This window comes from Rhagoletis zephyria, unplaced genomic scaffold (assembly GCF_001687245.7).
Source record: "Rhagoletis zephyria isolate East Lansing unplaced genomic scaffold, Rhagoletis_zephyria_1.1 Rzeph_scaffold_01264, whole genome shotgun sequence".
Lineage (NCBI taxonomy): Eukaryota > Metazoa > Arthropoda > Insecta > Diptera > Tephritidae > Rhagoletis > Rhagoletis zephyria.
The window spans coordinates 93,840-121,587 of NW_016158348.1; the positions used below are offsets into that span (position 1 = coordinate 93,840).

General features: G+C 34.4%; 1 protein-coding gene across 1 annotated transcript in view; it reads right to left on the reverse strand.

Annotated features, from left to right (window-relative positions):
- LOC108363381 (sialoadhesin-like) overlaps positions 1-6,288 on the reverse strand; it is a gene marked incomplete at its 3' end in the record, with an annotated part of 96,255 nt that extends 89,967 nt beyond the window's left edge. The window contains exon 1 of the mRNA XM_017616730.1: positions 5,154-6,288. Coding sequence (XP_017472219.1) covers positions 5,154-5,589 — 436 coding nt within the window. The remainder of the gene's footprint in view (positions 1-5,153) is intronic.
- Positions 6,289-27,748: the final 21,460 nt, after the last annotated feature.

Sequence of the window (27,748 nt, forward strand, 5' to 3'; positions counted from 1 at the left end):
CACAAGATAGATGCCAAGGTAGGAACAAAAAAATTCCAATCGACGATAATCTGCCACATTCTACTATGGTAAGCCGTAGACTACTAAAAGTACACGTTTCTGAAGGTGAAATATTCGCCAAGTACATGAAGAATCATGCTTAAAACGAGATTTAGATAAAAGAAAAATACTTTTACAACTGATCAAGTATCAAATTTAGAAAAATGCGATTTATAATCGCATCGCTGTACCCATAAAAAGAATACATACTTGTGCTCTAACTCACACCATGCAGGTCTCTAGTATGTACATACTTAGATGAAAATTGAGTCTATAAATCGAAAACTCTTCAGGTTCTTTGATGTTTAATGCAGCAAATGATTCTCAGAATTTTGTTAACTTGCTATTTGGATAAACACACGTTTTATGAGTGCAAGGTGGATCAGCAAATGTGATAGCTATTATCCAAGGATTAGTAAAGCTTTATGTACACAAATTTCAATCATATCATTATGAGTTGCCGCATGTGCAGCAGGGAAGGCTAAACAGGGTGTTTGGCAATGTTTTCTGTGAATAACTAAGATGATAGCATTATGGGGCTAATAATGACTATAAATATGATTCAACGAACTTAATTGTAGAAGTGCGGTACTTTTTGGAAATAAAAAATTCATAATTACGAGTATTTTGCATAGTTAATTTTGACATTTAAAATTTGTTTTGAATATGTAATGTTATAGAATTTTCCATAATAAAGTGGAGGTTGGTCGTGAGTTTTTCCTTCCATGTAAAAAAAAGAAGAAAAAAGTACATACTTTGTGTTGAAAAAATGCGTAGGGGGCTACAAAACTGAGAACGGACAAACTAAATTTTTTTATTTATTAATTCTTTTTGTGATAAAAATTTGTTGAATTGTTATACATTTTGCAAAGTTTGAAAATCGGTCTTAAATGGCTTTTGTTATAGAATTTGCTATATAGCTATAAAAAAATTATGAATATTAAATAAAAAAAGAAAACTTTACTTTACTGAGGATCAACAGAGGGCATTATTCAAGTGCTGTATATAATTCGCTGCCTTCGGCGGATTCGTTGAAGACGTTGAATAGTCATGGGTATCCGAAAGATTACATACTTATCATCCAGACATCTTTTCTTTTCAAAACTCTAAAACGGCTAATAGCTATGAAGCCCAAACTGGGCGAAACGATGGCTTCTACACCCCAATACTGAAGGTAGTCATAATTTCGAACGGCGAATAAAAGATCCTTGAAAGAGCTTTGTGGTCGTAAATGGCCTACTATAGGATTGATTGCCCAGGTGGATGATATCGCACTTTTCATGAGGAATAAACTTTAAATAAATGGGGCTCGAAACTAGTGACTAACCGGCCACTAACAGTAAAGTGGACGGCTGAGTGTTGTCTTCGGCACGCATTGTATTGTGTTATTGCCGACAAACTGGTTCGTAAACAGTGGATTCGCTATAAGTCCTAACTGATCTCGTTCACAAGGAAGCTGGAGGTGGGTAAAATATGGGGTTATTTCAATTGAGATTATATTTCTAGAGTGCGCAGAGATGCTGGAGCAGCTACGATGAGCTGCTGTCTTTGAAAACAGTGGGGATCTTAAGACCACCCCCACTATGATGGAATTCAACTCCATGCTCAACAAAAGTCTGCGGTCAAACTTTGGGGAATAAGGTACTGAACGGAGCATAGGGGTGTTTCGAGCTCTCCTGAACTGCATATGTTACAGGATCTCATCGCAAAGGGTTCCAACTGAAGCTATCTCAATCGGTTAAGTTGCTAAAAGTCTACTACAATTTGTTAAAATTAATCCGGTTTTGTTTCAAATAAATTTTCGAATTGAAAATTTTTGTTTACTATCGTTAAAAAACGGACGCAGCGATGACAAGTACAACTACTTATGACACTGCTGTTTTCAATTCAGTAGAAGAATGTGAATTAAAATCATTGCACTAAATTTAAGTAGAAGACGCGCACAAGTTCGATTACGGGGCAGTTATTAATATTTTAACCAAAGTTGACACCAAAAGAAACTTTTTCGCTACCAACCAACTCTCTACTATTCAAAATGAAAAGGGAACTTATTAAAGAGAAGCTCAAGTGCCAATTGGCCATAACGTCAGTGCACACGTAAGCGAAAGTGTTTGTCACATATTAAATTGTCAGGAGGGTTGTGCTTCTGTTGCTTTGCTATTTTTCCCTCATCTTTATTTTTTTGCACACTTTCTGAGCTGCCATCCAGAATTGCACTGACGCATGGCAATGAAACAAACAACAAGAGAAAAAAATAACACTCTCCTGAATTTGTTGTCATTGCCGTTGCAATTGCTATCGGCTTCGGTGGTGTTGCTTTGGCTGTCAATGACAGATTGGGGGAAAAAATTGATGCAAAGGGAATGCAAGCGTTGGTGGAGCACATGTGGCGCGAGTTGGGCCATTTGCTAAATGCACTGTGCTCCCATATATGCAGTGGATATACTACATACATACATACATACGTATTCAGACAAACATTGATGCTGAACATTGGTGTTATTGTGAAATATGTATGTATGTGCTTATACCTATATGTACACTAGGGTGTTGCAGAATTTTGTTTGCGAAATTCGGTACACATATCCGTATTTTTTTTTTTGCTTTTGACCTAATAACATACATTTACTTAGCTCAAAATATTTCTTGGAATACTTTCTACCTGCAATTAATTGTTAATGGCTATCGATGACATTAGCCAAAGCACGTATCTCCATGTGCTAACTTCACAAAACTCTGTACCGATACATCCTGGGTGTCGATTTTTGAATTTTTTTTTTAAACTTGCAAATGCGTCACTTGATTACCCTCACCAACCTTCCGAAGTAAAATAAAGCCCAAATATATTTATTTTTTTTTTTTGACAAAATCCCGGAGTACAGGAACAGGCCAAACATATGGGTTAAGTAAACAAGTGTTGCTGCATAAAATTTCTTATATGGAGAAAACTTTCATGACTTAGATAATTGGATATGGAAAAAAACAGGCAAATGTTTACAATATGAATAAAGGCACCAAAAATCCGTATACATTGTCGGAAAGCTAAAAATCTTTACGTTGAATCCGTATAACCATTTTGAACACCGCAAATCCGTACCGTGCGGAAATATCCGTACTTCTGACAGGGTCGTTTAGCTCTGACCGCCCAAGAAGTTATAACTTAACAAAAATTAGATTTTATGCTAGTTTCACCAGAAATTTCCGAAACTTTTCGATTTTAGCAAGTAAGTTAGTAATTTGAACCGTTAGTTTTGTTATGCATAACTATTTACTGATATTTGCACATTAACGAGGGTATATAAGCCAGAATCAGGGCAGAATCGTGAGGATTATTAAATAAGATTCGAAAATCGAGAATCGATTATTTTTCAAAACTTTCCATCCCTATTGACTAGATTATGGAAATTCGGATTTTTTTATTTGTGTTTTGTATTTCGTATTTTATGTGCACTGAGAAAATAATTTAGTTACTCCAACTAAAAGGCAAGTTGGGACTTATTTTGTAAAAAATAGGCTCGGCTTCGTTAATCGGCCGACTGTTAAATCAAAACCAAACGTTCGGCTTCGGCCGGAAAATATAACTTCGATCGGACTGTAACCCTAATGTTCACATACGAGTATGTAAAAACCTACATTGAATGAATTTATGTGCCATATTTGGCGTTTTCATGTGCGAGTTGTGTTTGACTTCCATTTAGCGTGTTGTCAGTACAACGTCATGCCAAAGGACGTTAACGAGAGTACAAATAGCTATGCACATACATATGTACATATACATATATTTTTTAAGCCCCTGTATTGTAAAGCATCATCATTAGATCGCTGGAGGTAACTAAGGAGCGATCCTTAAGTTAGAAGCAATCATTATTTAATTAGATGCTATATAAGTGCATCGTTTTAAAATTAAACAAAAAAAAAACCAAGTGTTTTATAATACCTATAGCCGCTTCGAAATCCACCCTTGCACGCAGGTATTTTCATGGAAGACATTCTTTTTGGAAACTGTGCTCTTCTAGTAGCGCTGCCTTTCGAAGGCAAAGGAGCAGGCGTGTTTTGAAGGTAACGGAAGTAAAATATGTAAATGGAAAAATCGCTATGCATAAAATACGTTAACAGAATTACTACAATATAGATGCCAATAAAAATGGCTTTGAAAAAGATATATTTTTTTTTAATGATTTGTGGGAGAGTTGCCAGCTGTTTTAAAAACTACATTCATTTGAAATTAAGGGAGTTGGATCATTTAAATATGTATAACACTATGGGTTTCAGGTGAGAAAGGTTTTAGTTTGAAACTATTTTAAATAGGTTTGCCACCTGTTTGGAGTGCCTAATTTAATTAAAAGTTATGATCCTGTATGAGCGCGAACTTACCACTTTTTACCAGATTTTACTGGAAATTGATCCCGTATAAGATCATCTGTTTGTCAAAAGTTACCAGTTTTAGTCCGCAGATTCTTTTCTGGTAAATTCTGATTGAACTCTATTAAAAAATATTTAAGTAGCGCGTCTGATATCCATATTGTGCAACAAACTTTTTTAGTCTTGTGAGATCACATAAAATAAACCATAGAAATATAGCCAAAACTCTTCAAAGTAAGGCGAGTCTATTCTAATGACCGCCAGTGTATACAGTCATATTGAACAGAAGATCTAATTAAATAATTTTGTCCTGCTGGCTTGTTCTGAACGAATCACTGTTCGCTGTAGAAAGTTAATTAAGCACATTTTGGTGTTTATATTAGTGTTGAACGGGGAAAGATATTTACATACATATGTAGATCCATGACATACAATAACACATACAAATTTTCATTTTCGAAAGCCAAAGACACTTTACTAGAATAGCGTACACCCAATTTAAGTATTGAAAAGTGCTTAAATTTTGTTAAATATTTACGAAAAGCTAGCACTTTGAGATTTTTTCAACTCCTCACGAATATCTCCTACTTAGTTTCCAGTATAGCTAAATTTAACAAAGTAATTTTTAATCAACCTAAGCCACGTCAAATTATCTACACAAAATTGCATCGTGTCAAACGAGCATTCATGCGATGTCAAAAAGCAGTTCAAAAGTGCATAAAGAAAATTATAAGCAGCAGCAAAGTACTTACTCGCTTTCTGAAAGTCCTGTGACTCGTCGCAACCCGTACGACCGCAAGCGGAGGCGAGTAAAACACAAGCCAGCAGCAATTGTTCGCTCCAACCAAGTCGAAGCAGTAGCCAGTTGCGTGAACTGCTGCCGTTGTTGTTGTGGCTGCTGCCGTTGTTGTTGTTGTTGCTGCTGCACTTGGTGCTGCAGTAATCCTCTTGTGTTAGCATATCCCCGCCCGATGGTTTGCCATTTGCAATGGCAGTTCGGCTGCAACAACATTTTCTTCGCACACGATTCTGTTGCAGTCGGCAGCAAGAAGTTGTAGTTGTAGTTGTAGTTCTTGCTGTTGCTGTTGCTGTTGTACTTTTTGTTGTTTTGTGATTTTGCGCTGCAGGAGCAGTGACAAATGGGGAATTCCGATTGATAATGATTTGGGAGAATTGCGGGGTTGCCATTTTGTTGCACAAGTCTGCAATTCGTCATTTATACGCACCACAGAAAAGTTCTAATGCGGTTTCTCGTGTGGCTGCGAAATCTGTTTCTTTGGTGTTTATTTTCGGTACTTGCTACATACGACTTACATATGCATATGTGAGTATGTTATTTTTACTTCAAAAATTTTTGTTTTTTTTTTCTTCTAAGAGTTCTTGCTCTTGTTTGTTTTGTTGTTTCAACACGTATTGCTGATATGTTTTTCTTTCGTTTCGTGGCGAAAAGTACTAGGGCAATGGATTACTTGGTTGGCAACACAACAGCTAACGGTACTTGATGTAGCCAAATGTCATTGTGTCCAGAATTTTTGTCTCTTGTAATTGCAGTTTTTGCGGTATGTGCTGCAGCAGCAAAAACTTGGCATTACACATAATTACAGTGTTGCCACCTCTTTGCATGTGTACATACAACACTGCTTTTGCAGAAATATTCAGTATTCGATTTTTGTTTGTTTGTTTGTGTGTTTGTTTTTAGGTATGTAATTGCTGTTGGCTCAAATGACACAGGGCAGTGGCATTGGAACGACACAAAACTCTTGTTTTTTGGCTGTGAATGGCAACACTTTAGTTTTATGTCTTGAAATTGTATATTTTTGTTGTTGCCGCTATGCGAGTGGAACTATTTTAGCACTATTACCGTAACTACTTACTGACACTGCTTGGCGGAGGAAGAGCTGATGTCATTATATGTATGTAGTTGTAGCTCTGCTTTTGTTGCTATTTGCTGTTGTTGGCAGCAACATTTGTTTTAAATGAGCTTTTGCTGTTTGCCGCTTGCAATGCCATAACATTTTATTTCCCTGCCAAATATTTGTACACATTTGTTTTTGTACTGTTTTACTACTTTTACTTTTTATATCTTTGTGCTTTTTTCTTTCGCTCTAATAAGCAGTAAATATGCGCACTGCCTGGTGCTGGAGAGCAGAGCGATGTAGAAAGGTATGTATGTATGTAGTACAAGCACTTGAGCGACACGCTCTTAATGTCTTTTGTTTACTTGTTTGCCTGCTTTATCTTGCGCGACCCTACTTACTGGTTGTTTGTGCCCTTTTATTTTGTTGTATTTTATTTTTTATTTTTAATATTCTTACTCCTTAAATTTCCCCTTTGCTTTGCCTTTTCGGCAGTTGACACTCGATATTGCCGCTACCACTTGTACACTCAAGGTCTGACATTCACAGACTTGAAATCGCTCAGGCGTTAACCGAGTCCTGTCGCTGGAAGGTCCACAAGAATCTGAAAAATTGGTAGAAAATGCAAAACAATTATAATTTTATATTTCAATAATTTGGGTAGCAAATAAAATAGGCGACACGCAGGGCAAATGGGCAAATGGAATGTAAATAAATACATACATATGTACATATTTGTTTAGATATGAAAATGTTCCGATTCGGTTAAAACCTAATTTTCTATTTATACACAGCGCACCTTTTATTTAAATGTAGCAGCTGCTTATTTGGTTGCAACATTTATTGCACCGTACAAAAAAATCAATAAACTTAAAAACATACAAATAATCAATATAAGTACTAACGAAAGTATGGACCAGGATCTCTCCAAATTTTCACGATATGATTAATTTAAAAAAATATTTAAAAAAATCAGTGCAGTGTAGAATAATGACATGGATACCAAACGGCCAAATTATGTCGATTTTTAGCTTTTATGGTTTACAAGGAATTTTATTTTTATACCCGAGCACACTTGTGCATATGGGTATTATAAAAGATAACACACGATAACTTGAGCAAAAATTTAGATATCTTAACGAAACTTGGTATGTGTACTACTTTTGAACTTAGGACGGATGATGTTGAAAATGGGAGATATCAGACTATAGCCACGCCTACCTCCCATTTAATAGTAGTTTTAAGAATTACGCAAACTTTAATATTTTAGTAACTACGAAGCTTGTACACTCAAAATTTATATGTATTTACAATAATCTCTTGAGGGAAATTAAGAATTTTATACATTTTTGGAAAATGTGTATTATCTCAGTTGTTGATACTGATAAAACATACCAAAAATGATTAAAATCGTATTGTACTTGTTGTATTGTATTGTATGTAAAATGTTGAAAATTTACGAAATCGGACTAAAACTACGCCCACTTTTCATATAACGGTAAATTTCAGAAATGCTTGAAACATCGATATTTCGAAATTTAAGGACGTTGGGTTACTCAAAATTGATACAATAATCCCTTACGATGTACATAGATACCGGTAGTTTTCAGTAAGGTGAGAAAATATATTCAATATGTGCGGCGGGTATTTAATATTCGGCTTTGGCCGAACTTAAACTTTTTTACTTGTTGTTACTAAAATGTGCAAATACATATGTATACAAATTTTAGTTGTATGTTATTTTTAAAATAAATAAACAGTTTTGAATTTAAAATCATAAGTTTTTTGTTAATCAACAATTTTTATTGAGCTTCAGGCCATTTCTACTGAAAACCATATGCCGAATTTCCACTAGGCATTGAAATGACACAAAATGTATGCCATTTAAAAAAATGCCATGCGGCAATGAACTTAATGACTATTTCTTTAACGTAATAACACGATTATTTTTTAATGCCCAACTTTGTCATTGGTCATTTTTGCCATTTAATGCCTAGTGGAAATTCAGCATTATTGTGGAAAAGCAACAATAATTTGAAAAAAACGGTAGAAATGATAGCTATTTCGGACCACATTTCCTCATCAGATTTCTTTCAGTTTTTTTTTTTTGTTTATTAATTTGATTTCAAAGATGTGTAATCAAGGTATGTATGCATGTATGTTGATTCTTCAGTCTTTCTAGTGTTAATAAACACATATGAATATGTATACAATATACATATGTATAAATATTAGGATTAAAGATGCTTTCCAAAATTAATTAATGCAAGGCAGCACGATCTATTTTTTTTTTTAAAACTGCGAAAGTTTTGTTTACTATGCGTCTAAATAAATAATTATCATAGCTATTCGGCGCACTTGTATTATTCACTATTTCATATGTGAATCGACTCATAGCTTTGGGTTTAACATATTTGAGAATATACCTACATACACTTTAATTATTAATTTTGACTAGGCGAAATAGCAAGCTGCATACTTAAGTACACTGTATATGGATTGAGGCGTGATCCCTTGGTACAAGGATAATTAGTTTCACTTCCTTTGATATGCAAGGCTTCACTTGATGTGTAGATTATACAACCACACGCGTTCATTCATGCCCTTTTTTGTGTAAAGTTTTCCTTTTGTTTGTTTTTTATTCAATTAATTTTTTATAAGAAATTTAGCAACACACCAACACACTTTTATTGCATTCTTTACACAAAATTGCCTCATTCATGCAAAAAAAATATAACTCATTCGCGCTTAGTAGCGAACCTTTGAAATCTGTATAAAGTTAGCGAAACAACATGAAGAACAAAATCTCATATATACCCATGAATCTTCCGTTTTTTGTCGTTGATTAGTTGTGGAAAAAATAATTCTGTCGGCAAATTATGCAACTAAAAAATTAATTGTTTTTATTATTTTTAACTAATTTTTAAGCTCTTTTCAAAAAAAAAAAAACGGCAAATTCATGGGTATATGCGACATTTGTTTCTTCATGTTGTTTCGCTTACTTTATACACTTTATAATATTGATGGATCATCCAATTGTCAAAAGAAATAAATAAAATAGTAAAGAAATCACTTTATCGACAAATGCAAAATCGTAAAGTTTTAAGTTATTCTCGTCAAAGGCGAAGCCGTAAGTTCATGAGGCCGATTTTCATTCGCCTAGGCATGTACGAGTATGTATGTATGTATGTAGAAGCATATCTGCCCATATAAATATATAGATGCGCATAATTGCTGGAGTGTAATAGAAATAGCGCAAAATATTATTTTTAGTTCAAATAAAAATCTCTGAAAAACTATCTTCCAAAGGAGCCTTAACCGCTTATTGTACTAAAAAAATCACACGAAAAATAAGTGCAACTTTTTAGAAACTAAGCAAAACTTTAAAGGCTCGATGCTATTCATAGATACATATGTATGTATGTATGCATGTTTAAAAATTTCATTGCGTTAAAGCCGTCGTCGTTCACATTTGTCACACACACACACTACACTCTGTGGCCAATTGATGGTTGAAAACATTGACAAAAAAAAGAAAACAAAATTTTAATGGCTGTTCTAAAATAAAATATTCACGCTATGAATATTCTACTACTTTTATTGCGTTCCCAAAAAAATGCGTTTTTTTCCAAAGCATTCAGCCCGCTCCGTTTGCTCTCTTTAAGCACTTTCGTTTCCGTTGTTCGCTGTTTTCCTCCCGAGGGCTAAGCGCGCATTTACATTTTTATTTCCTCGCCAGCTGAGCGGTGGTGGTGGTGAAAAAAATAAGAATGAGTTGAAAATAAATAACTATACAAAAAATCAACACTTTTATTACGTGTCAAACTTTGTTGCAGATGTACTCATAATAAAAGAATAACAGCAGGATAACGGCAATTAACTTACTTCGAAAAATGCTAGGAAAAAATACAAATGTGAAAAGAGGTTGTTGAAAAGAGAAAAAAGGCAATAATAATCAACACCAATGTTCGCATGATGGCAACCCCAATTTAAGTCAGTTAAAGTGCCGCACACGCGATAAACAAATAAACAAACAAAGTAATTATTTACACGCATGGCTTCTATACGTATGTACATACATATACATACATATGTAAATATATGTAAAGTCCTTGAATGGTTCATTAAAGGGTGAAGTGTCGCAGGTTTTGTTGATTTAATGAAGGTACACGGTGCGCGTAGAGTGTGCGAACGATGCCTATTTAGTCTTTACGCTACATTGAAAACGAATCAAAATACAAAACTATGTTAATATATCTACGCATGCAGGTACATTTACATATACATACTGTTACTCTCGAAATTGAGCGTACGGCTATTTTTGTTAACATTTGTTACATTTTTTTTTTGTTAATTTTGTTTTAAAATATGGCTTATGTTTTAGCGAATCCCATTTACATCCAAGAATGATACTGTGTACAAAAATCAAGAATAATCTGCAAAGTTTCAGAAAAATCGCGAACTTTTTAAGTCGAAGCTCTAAAAAGACTTCCGGTATGCAGTTTAAATTTTAGTATAATATTGTGCAAATTTCAGATGTCTGAAAATTCGCGTTGATTTTTGAAAAATTTTTTGCAAGCTGTCCTACGCATTTTTTTTTTCATATAAAAAAAAATCTGAAAATTACGTGACAGTCAACAAAGTAAAAGGTGAAACTAAATTTGTGGAAAGATGGTCAAAGGAATTTAGTGACCCTTATATCACCAAGGCCCTGTTTAGAACATTAGTTAGACGGTTTCTGCAAGATAGAATCAATTCAAAGTTCCAGTTCGCATCTCCTGGCTGAAATTAGCCCTGATGTCCCTTGCTTGTAAACTGTCATGCGCACTGCGACCGATGCTCGGTTAACTCTCTCTGCCCATGGTGCAGGCGTCCCGCTGTCTTCTTGCAAAAACCGACTCAAATCAGCTTTCATTGAATTGGCCAACGAAAAATGGGCGCAGACACCCACCTGCTTCGTTACTAAGTATTTATCAATGAAAAAATGTCTTAAAGTGTATTCGGACAGGCCGCTAATCGAGCTTTCTCGATTAAGACGCTAATTAATTAGTGCTTAATTGAGCTATAATTGAATGTTATTATTTTTTTTTTAATGTAACCCTGCTGGGTATTTTTCTTTATATTCCTTAAAAACAAAAACTTTATAAGTGCTGTTAACACATATAGTTTTTATATAAGTAAAAAAAAAATATAGAAATTTTCACGCTTATGACTGGTTATAGTCTCTAGGCTCAAATTCATTGGGAAAAAACATTAATCTTAGTAATTGACATTTATGAATTAAACAATTATTTTTTCTGGAAAATATTTTTTCTTAAAGATTAATAACTAGATAAACAACAAAAATAAAGATTAATAACAAAATCAACCGTTTTCTTGAAAATCGGCTAGGTTAAAAAAAAATATTCTCTGTCTATTTGGCGAAATCAACTACAGTTACGTTACTGTGGCCACCATTTTGTATCATTATATCATTATGTGCCCCTTCACAAAGGAAGGAGGCTATTGGATAAAATACCTTACACCATAAAATGTGTTGAAATGTGAATAAAAATAACAATTGATTTCATAATAATTTATTTGACTAAGTTCCAAATGTACCAAAAATTGTGAAAATTGTAATTACGATTGTGAAAACTTTTCCACTTTCATTAATTGTCATCAAAATTTACGAAATTTTCTGTTTTCAATGGCTGCGCTCTTTTACAAAAAAAAAAATATATATATTTGCTTTATTTCACAAATAAACACCATTTACTTGCTTATCCAGTTTGTGTTTATTTTTAGAATTCTAATCCTGCGCAAGTGCCGTTTCACAACGCAAGTAACTCTGTAGCAAATTAGACAGTAACCAAATCCCTTATGGATAGACTTCTGAAAAGTTAAGAAGATAATTTTTTTTTTTCAAATCTCCAAACGAGAATCTTGAAAACACGTATCAATGCACAAAATTTTTATAAGTATCTGCTTTATGTCTACTTAGCACACAAATACACTAGATTATGCCCAAAGAAGGTGCGATGAAAAAAAAAACAGGATTAGCAACTTTGTGCAAGCGTAGCAAAGCTTTGAAGTTTCTCAAAAAGTCACTAAATTTGCTTCTTTTTTTTTTAATTTGTTAAACGACAAAAAAGTTCATTTCCATTTCGATCCCTTGTTGCCAGAGCGCTAGACTAAGGATTTGCAAAATTGTCGCTCCGTTCAACATTGCAGCTGTTGCCTGCTTTTGGGCGCTCCGTATGGCAATTATCCTTTGAGAACAATGTCTACAAACAAACAAAGAAATTTGATACACATAGCAAAATAATACAAACAAAAAATAAAGAAAAGCGAAAATACATAAATAAAAAAGTTGGATAAGAAAAATTCTAAATCCGTTTAACATGCATTTTTTGTTTTCGGCGTATTCTGTTGTCGCCTAACAAACGAAACCCCACCAACCCACCGACAACAGAATCAGCATTTTAGAAACAGCGAATAAAAAAATTATACTGGTAGGGTCTTACATAGTTTGTATAGTGCAAAAGGTGGGATTAAATAAAAACACGAAAAGTATTAGGGTTACACAAAGGGAAAACAGGCTGGCACGCATCGCAACGCCGAAAGTGGGAGAAAAAGAGCGCACGATAAAAGATGCAATTTTCTCTACTATATTTGTGTAAGCCTTTCATTGTAAAACAAATTTTTAAAGAAATGAAAGCGCACTCAATTACAAAAACGTATTTGCACTCCTACATACACACACACACACTCACACACACGCCCACTTATTATTATCAAGTGACCGTTAAAAAGGTTCGGCACTTACAAAAACTTTCACACGCATTTGCGCTGAGCAACTCAGAGAAAGCAGAACAAAATAACTAAAAACGAGAGCTGGCGACAAGATTATTAATTAAAAAGGGTTTGCTAACGGTTAAAGCCGGTATGAAAGTCAAAGTGAATTTAAGTTGAATTTAAATTGTCGACCGACCACGCCGATTTAGGTTAGTTGACCCGACCGGCGCATAAACGGAGGGCATGTGAAAGTTGAATGTTGTAAACTTAGTAATTATAAATTAAAAGGCCTTTTTAATAAGATAAAGCCAATTTTTATATATATACATACATATTTGCCTAACCAATTTGACAAATGATGACAAGCGGAAGCTGCGTTGCTTGAGTGTTTACTTTTGAGACGCCACATGCGAAAGACAGCGCGGTTGTTTTTTTATTATTTAAATTCAGAATCAATAAATAAATCTCACGGAGCTAAGTCCTTAAAGCGGAAGGGGAAATTTTATGAAATTAGTTAGGAGTGTCAGTTTGTTTTAAGTCGCGCAAAGTCAACAACAGAGGAGGAATAAGGAAAATGTACTAAAATAAATATGCAAGTTTAACCTTTTGATGGCTATAGGGACATATGCGTGCCAAGCATGAAGTTAATGAAATATTGGTAATTTAAAAGCCATTGTACGAGTTCTTTATTTCGCTTCCTTAACGAATATTTAACATACTTTTTTCGCATTACTTACATCAAAAGTAACATAATAAAAATATACCGGATATTTACATTTATCAAACCATTATTCAATTTGCGTAGATTGAAAACCCAATACAAAGACAAGGGAGCCGGTGTGCCTGTGGTCGTTAATGTGAACTAGTGAGCTTTATTTAGTTAACTGATTTGGTAATTATTTTGGTAAAATATTTTTATTGTTTTTTTTTCTAGTTCAGTGTTCTTCTGAACCTTCAACTATAGAAACCGACATCAAAGAACATTTCAATCATCAACCGGTTTTCAAATGGAGTCAGGGTATCTACATATGTACCAAATTTATTTGGAAGTTTACCATATGCGTTCAGAAAGTTGCAAATAGGACTTGACACTACAGACATGACCGTAATTTTCATATCGAATATGAATTTCAAAAACTTAAAAAATATTCCAAATATTAATCAGAGTTATAAGAGATCCGAGTGTCATATTTTATAAAAACCGTGCAGCCGTATCTGAGGGAAGAGCAGTCTCGCATAATGCAAATTTTTATTTTGATCGAATTTCAAATGACCCTATACCAACTAAAAAAAGTTCTTACTTAAAAAAAAATTGTATCATACATCTACAGACTGAGGCTTCTAATCTGCCCACTCATTTTTGAAATTCTTTTTCAAAAATATTCTAACACTAAAATTTTCTTAAATCATTTTCGTCTGACGTTGTGATACAAATGTATTTCAATAAACTGATTCGAATTTGATTTTTCTAATAAATGGCAACCCTCCTAAATAAAGGTCAGGAAGTAAAGGAAGGTCCCTTTCAAACCCATATCAATTTATACTCATCTTTTAGTAAATCAACCAACTTATTGAATAATTTGATTTTAAGTTTTTAAACACGTGGCAACTCTCTTGAAACATTCGAAATGTTCAAACTAAAGATTTCTTAACACTCCTTCGTTTGACATCCATATTTTGATATTTCATGTAACTTTTGTAAGAGTAAACTAAATTCGACATTTCTAGCAGGTGGCAAACCTCTTAAAAAATATTTTCAAACTACTTTCTGAAATCACTTTCGTTTAGCACCCATATGGTGATACGTATTTCTCTTACTTTATATGATTTTTTAAACAGGTGGCATCCCTTCTTTACTTCAGCTAAGAAACATAGCTTTTCCAAACCATTTCGATTGATACCCATTTTATTATAATTGATTTTTTTTTTTAAATAAGTTGAATATAATTTAAAAAAGGTGGCAACTCTTTTGAAAAAATGTAAAACGTATTGCACATCTACAGTCCACGGCTTTTAGTTTGATGCCTCATTTTGGAAAATCGAACGAACGGTGCGGATTTGATGGCATTGACTATTAAATAATTTGAATTTAATTTTTTACAAGGTGGCAACTCTTTTCGAAAAACTAAAACCAGTTTGCACATCTGCATGCCAAGCGCTTTAATTTGACGTCCCATTTTTCGCTTTGATGGTTACAAGCATAACTTAAATAAATTGTTCAATTATTAATAATTTCTTCGAAGTTTTTTAAAGAATTTATGTATATTATTTGTTGGGTGCAAACCAGTGCATTGTACGACATGTAGCCTTAGTGCTGTTTGCTGAACGCGTCGTTTTGTGTATTTAGTTCCGACCACAAATATATAAACGCACTAAGGCAAAGGCATAGTTCGATGTTAGCCAAAAAATTATAAAATTTACACCCAAAATTATGTATTTCAACTAGGTGAGCTAGATGTACATACATATATTCGAGCCAGCCCCTAAAATAACATAATATCGAAGTGGTGTTTGCTAAAATACCACTTCATGCAACTCAGGGCATTTCACTTAATATTTTAGTAGCTTTATCCAAACTCGAAAAAATTGAAAAACAACAACCAGCAGCCCGAAAAGTGCGAGGCTTAAAATTCAACGAAATTCCGATGTGCAAAGTAGAACTTCAAAAGCTGAGTTTTGCATCGATAAGAGTGCATTAATTACTAAAAAATACTGGCGCTTAAATCACACTACAAACTTTATGCTCAGTTTACAAACATTGAGTATCCGCTTTGCTATTGCAAACACATACATATATACAAAAATATAAGTATACACGCGCCGCGGACTACCTCTGCGCGCAGAATGTGGAACGCTACACAAAATTAAGTTGCTTTGAAGCAGCATCCCCTGCGGCCCCAATGGCCAACAGCCAGCAATGTACCAAATTTCGGTTTCACTGCCGCTCAGGCCAAAGTTTTGTTTTACATTTTTTTTTTGCGATGCTTTTGTTTTTGTTTTTGCTTTTTTTTTGTTAATTTCTCCGTTTTTGTTAGAGATATTTTGGCTTAATGAAGTTCCATGAATTGGGCGCAAGGCAACACCGGATTTTATGCTATTCATAAACATTTGTGCAAACCGACGAGCGAACGGACAGACGGACAAGTAGTGCCGCTGCGTCGACGTACGCAAACTTTATAAATAAATAAATAAATTGGCCTCGCACACAATCAACGCAACTTTGCGAGAAAATAACTGAATAATAAAGCAAATTAAAAAAATAAAAATTAAATGAAAATTTTCAAAATGAGGTAAACGAAAATGAGGCCAAAAGGTCAGTTTGACTGCGGCGAAATTGTGAACTGTACTTACTGGGATGTATGTATGTATGTATGTATGTGTGTGTAGTACATGTTCCCCACGTGCGAACGAGCGAACCCCAGCGTGTTGATGGTATGGTATGCGGCGTACAATCCGAGGATGGACCACAGGTACGCAGTTAACACAAGGGGCACACTCACACTCCTACCCACTTACCCACTTCACTTGCCCTGCGCGCATACCTATGTAAATGCGTAAATATGTATGTGCATAAGTAAATATGGATAAGCTTTGTATACGCTTATTATTTAATGGGGCGAGAAAAAATTTAAAGCAAACGTCAGCAAAAGCCCATTTGCTACCAGGAAAGCATTCATTGTTGTTTAAAAATTAAGCGAAACGCGGATTTCTGGCCTCTGCACACATCTCTGCTTGCACTTCTGCCGGAACAGGTGTGCGAGCGCAGGTGCTTCGAGAGCTTGGCGGCGCAATTTATTATTTTTCATGCACGTAGAGGAAACGTCGGAAAAGCATAAAGCCTCACGCACTTAAATTTAATAAAAAAAAAAAAATGTTCAACATAAAAACGAGAAAGCAATGCCAAACTTTACCGCTAACTCATAAATTAAGTAATAATGAATAATTTAAGTATTCATTGCTTTCTTCACTTTGCTGTTGGCCAATTGTAAGGGGAAGTAGAGCAGTCGAATTGTTTGATTAAAAGTCGTTTTAATATGAAAATAAATAACTAAAAATAAAATTGTGGAATTGTTGTATTGTACGTGTTGAAAGCGTAATTGAATTTTTCATCTTTTAAATTAAATGGAGTAAAAAGTTGCTGAGTCTGTTTGCAATTAGTTCAGTTTCGCAGGTTTTGCAAAAATCAAGCGCTCTAAAAAACATCGGCGTCCAAGGTGATTTAGAAATTTCAAAGAAATTCGAAAAGGACTTAAAAAACCGTTCTTTTGAAAGCGCATTTAGTTTTCTGCGAAATACGCGATAAATTTTTGAAGATAGTGATAAATGACTATGATAAATGGATTCCTTACTGAAATATGGAATCCAAACGGTATGGGCTTCGCCTCAAATAACTTCAAAAGTAGAACTTTACCAAAATAAAGCTATGCTTTCAGTGTATTGGGTTTGGAAGGAAGCACAGTAGAGGAACCTCATATAAAATATGGCAAAAATACCAACTATACTCCGATTTTACTGTACCTAGTTTTCGCTCAACATTTGAAATTCAACTACTAAAATTAAGGAGAGTTGAGGTGAAATAGGGTGAGTTGAAGTAAATAAGATAACTCAAAAAAAAAGTAAGTGCGCCTGGGCCACACTGGAGAAGTGAAACTTGCTGTATATATCTATTTTGTCTCATAACCAATATATGTACATACATACATATATACATCTACTTTTGCTTAAGCTTATATTTTTTCTCTTTTTTTATATTTAGATCCTTACCTTTATCCCTGTTCGTTCTAGTAACTTTTATGTTATTCTGTTTGCCTTTATCTTCACTTTTACCTTTATACTCTATCGATAATAAAAACGATAGTAACACCCAACAAAATATCGATAAGAAAAACGAATAAAACATATCGATAACAAAATCGATAAGAAATCGAAAACAAATTCGAAAAAAAATATCGATAACAAAATTGATAAATATTCAATAACAAAATCGATAAATAATCGATAACAAAATCGATAAAAAGTATCTATAACAAAACTTTTGAAAGTATCGATTATTATACCGATAAGTCCCGAGAATCCCGAAAATCACTAAAATACCAAAATAGTTCCCAGAATGGGTATCTGTGCTTCTATCTAAATTCTCTTTCTATAATTACCTGTATTTTAATCTTTGTTCCTCTATCTTCATCTTTACGTTTATCGGTATCCTCTTTTTCTTTACATTTATCTCTTTCTCTCTCTTTTATGTTTATCATTTTCTTCATCTACATATTTCCTTTCACCTTTGCCCTTATATAAGTAAAGTGTTCAAATTTGCCTTGGTTTTCATTTTTGCTTTATCTTTACGCGTCTTTTTTATTTTTACCTTTGCCTTTATACTTTTCTTTATCTATGTACGTACTCACCTTTCCTTTTATTCTTGTATTGGTCTTTTTCTAAGTGTTATTCTTTAACCTTTTATTAGCAAGTTTCTGTTAAATTAATACCATGTACATACACTAGAGGAGAACTTGTTTCAGATCCAACCATTTTCGTAGCATCCTTTCCATTGCATCATTTCCGTGTGCAATTTCCGTTAAATTTGCCAATTTACTCCCAACCAACCAACCGCCGCTAAAGAAGTTTCACTTCAATAGCATAACACAACATTAGAAAACGTAAAATAAAAAAAAAAAACATGACATAATATCACATAACATAACATAACAAAATATATCATAACATCCCATAACAGAATATAACAAAACAAAACATAACAAAATATAACACGACATAACGTAACACTACGTAACAACATAGTATAACACAGCATAACCCAATACAATATAACTTAACAATAACATAACATAGCATACCAAAAAGTACCATAACATTATAAAACATAACATAACATATCTCATTCTTCAGTTTTATCTTTTTCTTGGTCTCTATTTTTTTCTCTACCACAATCTTTATATTTGTCTCTGTCGTTCTTTATTATTATGTTAATCTTTTCTTTTTTATCTTTATCTCTTCCCTTACCTCTATCCTGATCTTTATCTTCATGCTTTTCTTCATCTATATATTCTTTTTCTTTATCTTTGTCTTTATCTTCAGGGTTCTTTACTTTTATTTTACCCTTTACCCCTTTCTTCTTCTGCATGCTCAACTTTTAATCTACATAAATTATATTCCTAAACTGCTGCTTAGAACGTTTATTTAAAAGTCATTGTCAATAATAAAGCATACATTTGGGAGGCACTTTCTCCTCATGCACATGTATGGTATTGGCATTAGTGTCAATTTTAAATTGATTAATTGGTTTCATTTTAAACTAATTTTAAATTTGAGTAATTTTAAATTTGAGTTTTTAGGGAAATTTACTTAAAATGCCTCGTAACCACGTACACCTCGTAAACTTGCTTAATTTTGTATGGAAAATCAGTTTGTTTATGAGGATTGATCATTTATTAGGCATTTGCGCGTTTAGATAAATACCCAGTTTATACATAAAAAGTTTAGTTTAGCCGTACGAGGGGTGCAAAGAAAACATGTATGCCTATTTACATATAAATATCGTCGCTTGAAATGCAAAAAGACGTCACAACATCGCAACTAAAATTGATAAAGTCGTGACTATTTTTATTTATTTTTTCGTAAAATTATGTGGAAGTTGAAATTCAATGAAATTCCTCATATAATTCAAAAAGTGAATTTTGAGTTTTTAATGACATTTTGCATTTCAGCGATGATGTTTGTTACGTCGTTTTGAATTTCAGGTAACGATATATAAGAATTGTTATATGTCGTATTTTTGCGAAGGAATTAAGAACTCTAAAAAATCCTATAGATTGAAAAAGTGCCACCGTTATTTTTAAACAGCAAATCCTTAATCTGAAATATGGTCGAAATCGGCTCACTGGCACACCCACCAGTCATAAAAATCCATCTATAAAATCTAAATTTTATTAAATTCGGATACCGTCTACATGCAAATTAATGTAGTAGGCGAGGTATAAATTCTTTGCAAATTAATATTAACAACAAAGTAAATTCGTAGAAGGACGGCAATGCTTTGTCGATCGCAAAAACCTCAGTTTACCTATCGGGATAAGCTGATTGCTGAAAATATGCGAAAATGCATTTACATAATTTAACTAAGAATATTCAATTAAAAAACACAAAAAAAAAGAAAACGCCAATATCAGAAAATTCAAATGAAATTAATGGGTAGTTGCTTCAAAGTGTTGAACGCGCACACACTCACCCACGCCTCACTGTGGTGCAAACGCAAAATTTACTTTTCAAAAAGTTCTACAACAGCATAGCTCCGCTGGCTAGGCCGTGTCGTTCGAATGGATACCGACGCTCCAGCTCTGAAAGTGTTCAGCGCGGAACCCGCTGTTGGTAGAAGAGGAAGAGGGAGGCCCCGACTGCGCTAGACAGGTCAGGTGGAGAAGGACTTGGCTTCACTTGGTATTTCCAATTGGCGTCAGTAGGCACAGAACAGAAATGGCTGGCATGCTTTGTTGAATAGTACCAAATAAGAAGAAGAAGAATACTTGTTTCTGCAACGCAAATATGATTTCGAGCATTTTCCAACTTCCAGCTCTACGAAAAATGGCGCTTCCAAATTTGTAATTAATTTTTTTTTTCAACATATTCAAGGGAATATTTCGGGTTTTTTGGGACTTCTCGGATTCTCAAGACTAAATTGGGATCTTCGGGACTACTTCGGGATTTTCAGGACTACTTCCGGATTTTCGGGACGATTTGGGAATTTTCGTTATATTTATCGATACGTTTATCAAATATTTTTATCCATATCTATATCGATATATATATATTTATTGTTATCGATATATTCATATATATTGTTATACATATATTTATCAATATTGTTATTGATATATTTATCGACATATATTTATCTATATTGTTATCGATATATTTATTAATATATTTATCGATAAACAAATATATTAAGTCTCGTAAATATCGACAAAGTCCGAAAATCTCTAAGTAGTCCAGAAAATCCCGTGCATCGTAATAAATTTTCGATTTACAACAAATGGAGATACAACCAAAAGATAATCAAAAGCTCATCGAACATTTGAACATGTTCAACTTCGCTCCGTATTTCATCTTCTACAATAAGGAATATTGACATTCGTATTATTTTACCTTTAATCGACATAACTGGAACTTTATTAAAAAAAAAAAAATGTTGCGCCATCTCTACTCTTTCTTGTTATATTAGATTTAAAAAAAAAAAAAATGCAATTAAGCCCATAGTGCCGCGTGACACACTCTCTTCATATCTGCGGGCGTGCATGGCGTATACGTGATATTTTTTTTCCTTTCAATGCCCATCAGCTGGTTTTTGGAATTTATTATGCATTTTATGGATGGTTTAAAAGCTTTCGTTGTTTTTCAAGTGAAAGCGGGAAGCGAAAATAAAAAAATTCTAGAATTTCAGGCAACGAAACGACGTCCGGCTGTTCGAGTCGAAAATTTAAAGGAAGCAAAAAATCAATGAATTCGAATATAACGCGTGCTCTGTTATGAGAAGTAGATATTTTTTCACGTACACATGCCCACAGAAGTGCCATTTATATGCATGCATACACGTCTCTACATATATACATGCTTATTTTGTATGCAAGCAAAGTGCATACAGACTGACTGCGTATCCAGTTTGGCTGTTGACACCTGGTAAATATACTACTACATTGTAGCACGGTGCAGTGCCCCGTTGGCGCTACATACAAACATAGTATCTACGATTATAACGAGTACCTTACCACGTAGACACCTCGCTTGTTGGCTTACGGGCACAAGCGCAGCGTTTAAGCCTCATCACTGGCATTCTGAATGCAATTAATATGCACTGCTCGCTGCTTGGAAAATATGTCGCTTTATACATACGTACGGTAGGTAAACTATGTATGTGTGCGCGAAAATGTGAGCCACACGGTGCATGAGATCAACACGAAATGGCAATAATTTCAGTTTGCATACTTGCATTTTCAACAAAAAAAAATATCACAGCTGTGCAACGTGGGCAAAATGAGGAACTAAATCTCAAAATCATAGGCACGAATAACCAACAAAAAATATACATATGTATGTACATCAAATAATGGCTTTATTGAATTTTATCCAGGCTCTTTGCAAAAGTGTCATTTTTTTTTTGAGTTTATTAAATTTATCTAAGCAAATTTGGAATGTCAATTATATGCGAGTTTTACAACTAAAAATATAGAAAAAAGCTCTTCACTTTAATGGTCGGCGTACTTCGTGGTTTAAATTTCGCGTATTTGCCACATATAGAATTTGTGGCAGATTTTTTCATTTATTTATTTATTTTTTTCTTCTTCTGGATCGCATTCAAGAATGCGGGCAAAGGNAGACACTCTTGGCAGCAAATTCTTAGCCGCAATGGCACGCAACGTCGTGGCATCTCAAATTGTCAACAGCTGCAGTCATGTATGTACGTGCCAATGACCTTAAGCGACTACGTCCGCACTTTATTGGGCAGATAGAAACAGGTTCAAGTAATTTTTGCGATGAAAGCTGGAATTTCATTCGTATTATAAACCGTCCTTAGCTTTGCTTAGCAAGTCTGCCAGTCAGCTCATTCCCTAATACGTCCTTTTTCAGGCACATACATACAGGTAACTTTGGAAAAAGTCTCCAGAGCAGCTTGGCTACTCTGCTCTTGAGACAAGCTGTGATCTATATAGGATAGACTTTCAAAATATATATATGTATATTAGTATAATCGGTTGCCACTGAGACAATGAATTGGAAAGTAAATGGAAAAATTAATATAAATAACAGGCTAGCTTAACTTGAATTTATTATTATTATTACCACGCTTTTATCAACTTTCTCTTAGGGCGCGTTCATACAGAAAGTCGAGCGGCGCCGAGCGCGGCAAGGCGGAATAAAGCAAAGCTGCTGGTGTTCACACTGAACGAAGCGAAACGGAGCTTTTCTCATGCACTCGGCTGCGAAGATATTACAAAGCTTACCGTCAACGGAAAGCGGAAAAAATATTTGCTAAATTTTATTCCAAAGATTCGTTGTAGAATTGGTTTTTATTTGAATACTTTGCTTTTTTGTTTGCAGCAGCGTCATAAAGCTAAAAAATTGAAAAGAAATTTCAAAATCAAAAACTGCTTTGCTTTCAGTTCCAAACGCTTCTGAAAAAGCCTGCTGTATGAAAACACTTTCTCATCACAGCAATTTGAAAGGCTCATTTCGCTCGGAACGGCTTCGTTCGGCTCGGCTCCGCTTTCTGTGTGAACATATCCTTATTTGTCCAGACACCTTTGCTATAATAAAAGTGTCTATAAAACCTAGTCAAGACATCAACCTCGTCTGTAGATATCATAACAAAGAATATACAATTAGCAACACTAGAGGAAGTAGTTAAATATTTAACAACCGCATTAATATTACTACGCCTAAAAATATGCACTACGCTTTAGCGGATCCGTACCATACGCCCTTTCTTTAAATGAAATTAATTGCTGCTATATGTATGTGCATATGTATATATATATGTACATATACCCTGCAAAAATCACGACTACTTCATGCACGCTTGTAAACGGTACTCCCTAAGGGCCAAAGAGTACTCCAAAATTAACCATAATGCATATAAAAAATATGGTCCAATTAACATTGCGATGTCTTAGGGCAGGACCATATACTCAATCTCTGCATTACTGTTCTATTTATTACGGCTGGGGAAATGGGATTATCCGGAATGTATAAAGAAACGCAGCCATTGTCAATAAAATGTAACGGTTTGTACTGGATGCGCTCGAAGTTTCCCATTTTCAATCTTTATGAGATTGTTTGTAATAATGACTTTTGCTAAAATTTCAAAATCAAAAGTTATCAAAACCAATTCTATGGGACTGAGAAATATTATTTTCTACTTTTTGTTTCATTTATATAAGCGTGGCATATTAAAAAGTACCTTTATTTTACTAATTTTTATTTACATATGTCCATTATATTTTGCGATATTTCTGGCGTTCTAAAATTAACTTTTTACGTTGAGCTTCGGTTCATGCCCGGGTCAACCCAACATCAAAAAATAAAAATAAAAAACCTTTTTTTTTAATAGCGGTCGCCCCTTTGACAGGCAATAGCAAACCGCAGAGTGTATTTTTGAGATGCTTCCGTGCATTAAAGAATAAATAAATTACATATACTTATGTATGTACAAGTACATGCGTATGGCTGATAAACGTACTGCTATTTATTTCGATTGATGATTGATGATCTATGAATAGCTACCATTCGAATGTTTATATAGATTACTCTAATTGATTATACCAGGAATGGCCAGCAGGGGGCACGCTGTCAACGTCACGAGCAACTGTGAGGCGAGGTGATGTGAGCGTATACATATTAACAACTTATACTCGAATAAAAATCCGAATATTTATGTTCGCTTTTAAGACAGCTGAACCGTTGCTGCAAATTTTTTTATTTAAAAATGCATTAGAGCACTTTGTAGAAAAATCTACAAGTTTTTATTATAGTGGCTAATGATTTTTGACGCATTAAAAATTTTATACACATACATATGTTAAATAATAAACTTATTTATAAACAACGCAAGAAAAGATAGAATGCATTTATTCCTCACATTTTATTCAGTAAATCGCAATATTCCATCTTAGGGTCAGTATGCGGCTCTCAAGAAAACGATCGCGAAAAAAACTTCCATTAGGAATTTTTACATCTGATACTTCACCAGCCTCTTTCTTTGTCTCACTCTTTCCTTAAGAAATAATAGAACGGGCTGAAGTATTCTGTTGCAAACATGGGTTGCCTTGTGCTCTTTTCCCACAAAAAAACTTGAGAACTTGAGCGTACTGCCTGAAGAAATTTTCTTAGCCATTTCTTGTACGTCATTTTATATGGAGTTTTTGCTTTTCTTGAGAGCTGCATACTGGCCTAAAACTGTAACATTCGGTTAGAACTTTAAGTCTTAATCTAGTATTGCTATTTTGTTTTTTGAGGAAAAGCTCGGCCAAACACTTTACAAAAGTGTAGGCGCCCAATATATTTAGTCTTAAGGTGGGTTTCGCCCGAAAATTTTTCATCCAGCCGTAGTGAATTCACGCAAACAAAAAGTGAAAAAGTAGATCGGTTCAGGGAAATGAAACTCATGATAAGCCTGAATAATATTAATAGAAAGGTATTGCAGCATTGCCTAGTACATATGTATATACGCAAAATTCATGTCGGTTCGCTTGCCTTTTATCCAACCGACCAATCAGTGCAACCCTGCAAAACTCTTTGCACTCAGCTGCAGTCTCGGCAACTAGCTTAATTTAAAAATAGCTTTTTTTAAATAGGAGAATTCAAGCACATTCTCCCAGAAATCAGAGAGTGTATTTATATGTACCCACTGGATGCCTGCTTTCTGCCTGGTGAGTTTTCCACATTTTCCAGCCGCACGTAAGCAGTACTGTCAACAATTCAGGCGAAATATTTGCTGCGTAGTTCAAATGGTTGGGCAGGAAGTTGCGCGACATGAAAGACATGCAAGCAGCAGACAATCAAGCGACAAAGAGGGCAAAGAAAATATGTTATATGTACATTAGGGTGGTCCAAAAACAGTAAAGTCGGAATTGTAATGTTTTTACCATCTAGGATTGTTCTATATCGAAAAAAGTATATCCCTAAAAAAATATTTAGAGGTCGCTCAAATTTTATATGGGGAAAAACAACTTTTCTTAGAAATGGTATAGAATTCTTGGAAATCAATATTCTTCCATCGGAAAACTATGGTTGCCTTCATGATACTTTCAATAATAACACACAATTGTTTATTAACCCATTTTTTAATACTAACGATTTTTTATTGGCCCGCCCATTGCATTTTTCGGGGTTTTTGTGGGTTTTTGGCGGACATATAAATTATAGTTGCGATGAAAAAATGGCTAAATGAACAATTTGGTATTATTAACGGGAATCTCCTACAGATGAACAGAGTTCTTCGATACAAAAATATTGATTCTTAAGAATTCTATACCATTTCTAGAAAAGTTGTTTTTTCCCCATATAAAATACATACATACAAAACTTTGGGCACTTTGAGCGACCTATAAATATTTTTTCATTTCAAAATAAAAAATAGCGATATTTTTTTCGGCATGGAACAATCCTAGGGGGTGAGAGCATAAAAATGCCGACTTTACTTGTTCGCATGCTTTTTTTGGACCACCCTAATGTACATACGCAAAAGCCTTTTTCGGCTGATGGAGTGCACATTAAGTGCGTTTCATGACTGTCTCGGCGCACGTTGATGTTTGCGAATGTCATATGTAATTATTATTCCACTTCTTACTACATTTTTCGTTCTTTCTTAACAGACTCTATAATCCGATATAGTCGGCTGTATACTTCCCCCACAACGCGTTTTCGATTGAGCTCTGCATGCGAATAAAACAAAAAAAGAAATATTTAATAATTTTTGTACGTCTGTAAGAAATTCTGTTTTTAGAGTGAGAAAATAGTCATCAATAACTGTCAAATTAGCGACACAGTAGGCTGCATCCTATTGGGCGCAACCAAAATTTTCAACTCCATCAAGATCGCTGTCACAGCCACTCACACGCGCACACACACACACACTTAGGTACTCAGTTAGTAATTTACTTACGCTAGTTAGCAGCAGCATAAAATTATGACAACCGCCGCCATGCATTGAGACTTTACGCACACACATACATAAATATGACAGCGACGTGACAGCAGTTATGAAGATAATGACAACAACAAAGTCAATAATAAATCAACACTCAGCTTCGAGGCATTCACTTGACATAATAGACAGACAGAACGACGGAGCGACATAAAGGATGACATTTTTGTATTTTGGTTTTTTGTTTTTTTTTTTTTGTTATTTAGGATTTTTGTCTATTTATGGTTTTGCGCGACGAATTCTGCTGCAAGTTCACAGCTATAATTATCACGGGAATACAACAGCAAATACCCCTGCCACCAGGCGTGTGTAAAACAAGTAGCATGAGTATAATGAGAAATAAACACATGTTTCTCATGAGCATTCACATGAAAATTAAAATTGACAGATGACATTTGCCGTTTGACAGCGGACGAAGCCACCAACCATTAAGCGGACAAACGAAACAAAGGAACAACAGAAGAAAAGTCTGCATGTCGAATTTGAAAATGAATGAGTAAAAATATGGTAAAAGGATTTACAGCAACACCCGCGCCGCAGACGAACAAAAGCCAAAACAATACCTAGAAAAGAAGGTCAAAAAGTAATGGATGCATGTCAAAGACATGGGAGAAAATTTTCGTGCAAGTCAAGCTCCATTCCCACTCTGTTTCACGCCTTTCACCAAATTTTTTATTTTTATTTTTATTTTTGTTTGCTTTCTTTCGCCATTCAGCCTGTCAAATGCACAGTTGTTTCGAATACGTCATAGAGCGCCAAAGCAACCAACGCCCTGCGCTGCAATTCGAATTGACATGCTGGATGTTCGACCCCACTTAAGCCCATCCGTTGCAGTATTCTTTTTTTTTACTTGCTATTCGTTTATTAAATTGAAAAGACATAATTTATTGCAATCCATGCTGAAATCATGGACTGAATGCATGACTGACACAAAACTTTTAACGCCCGCTGTGTGTGTGTGTGAAGGGGTGGCAGTTGGTTGAAGCTGACGACGGTTGCT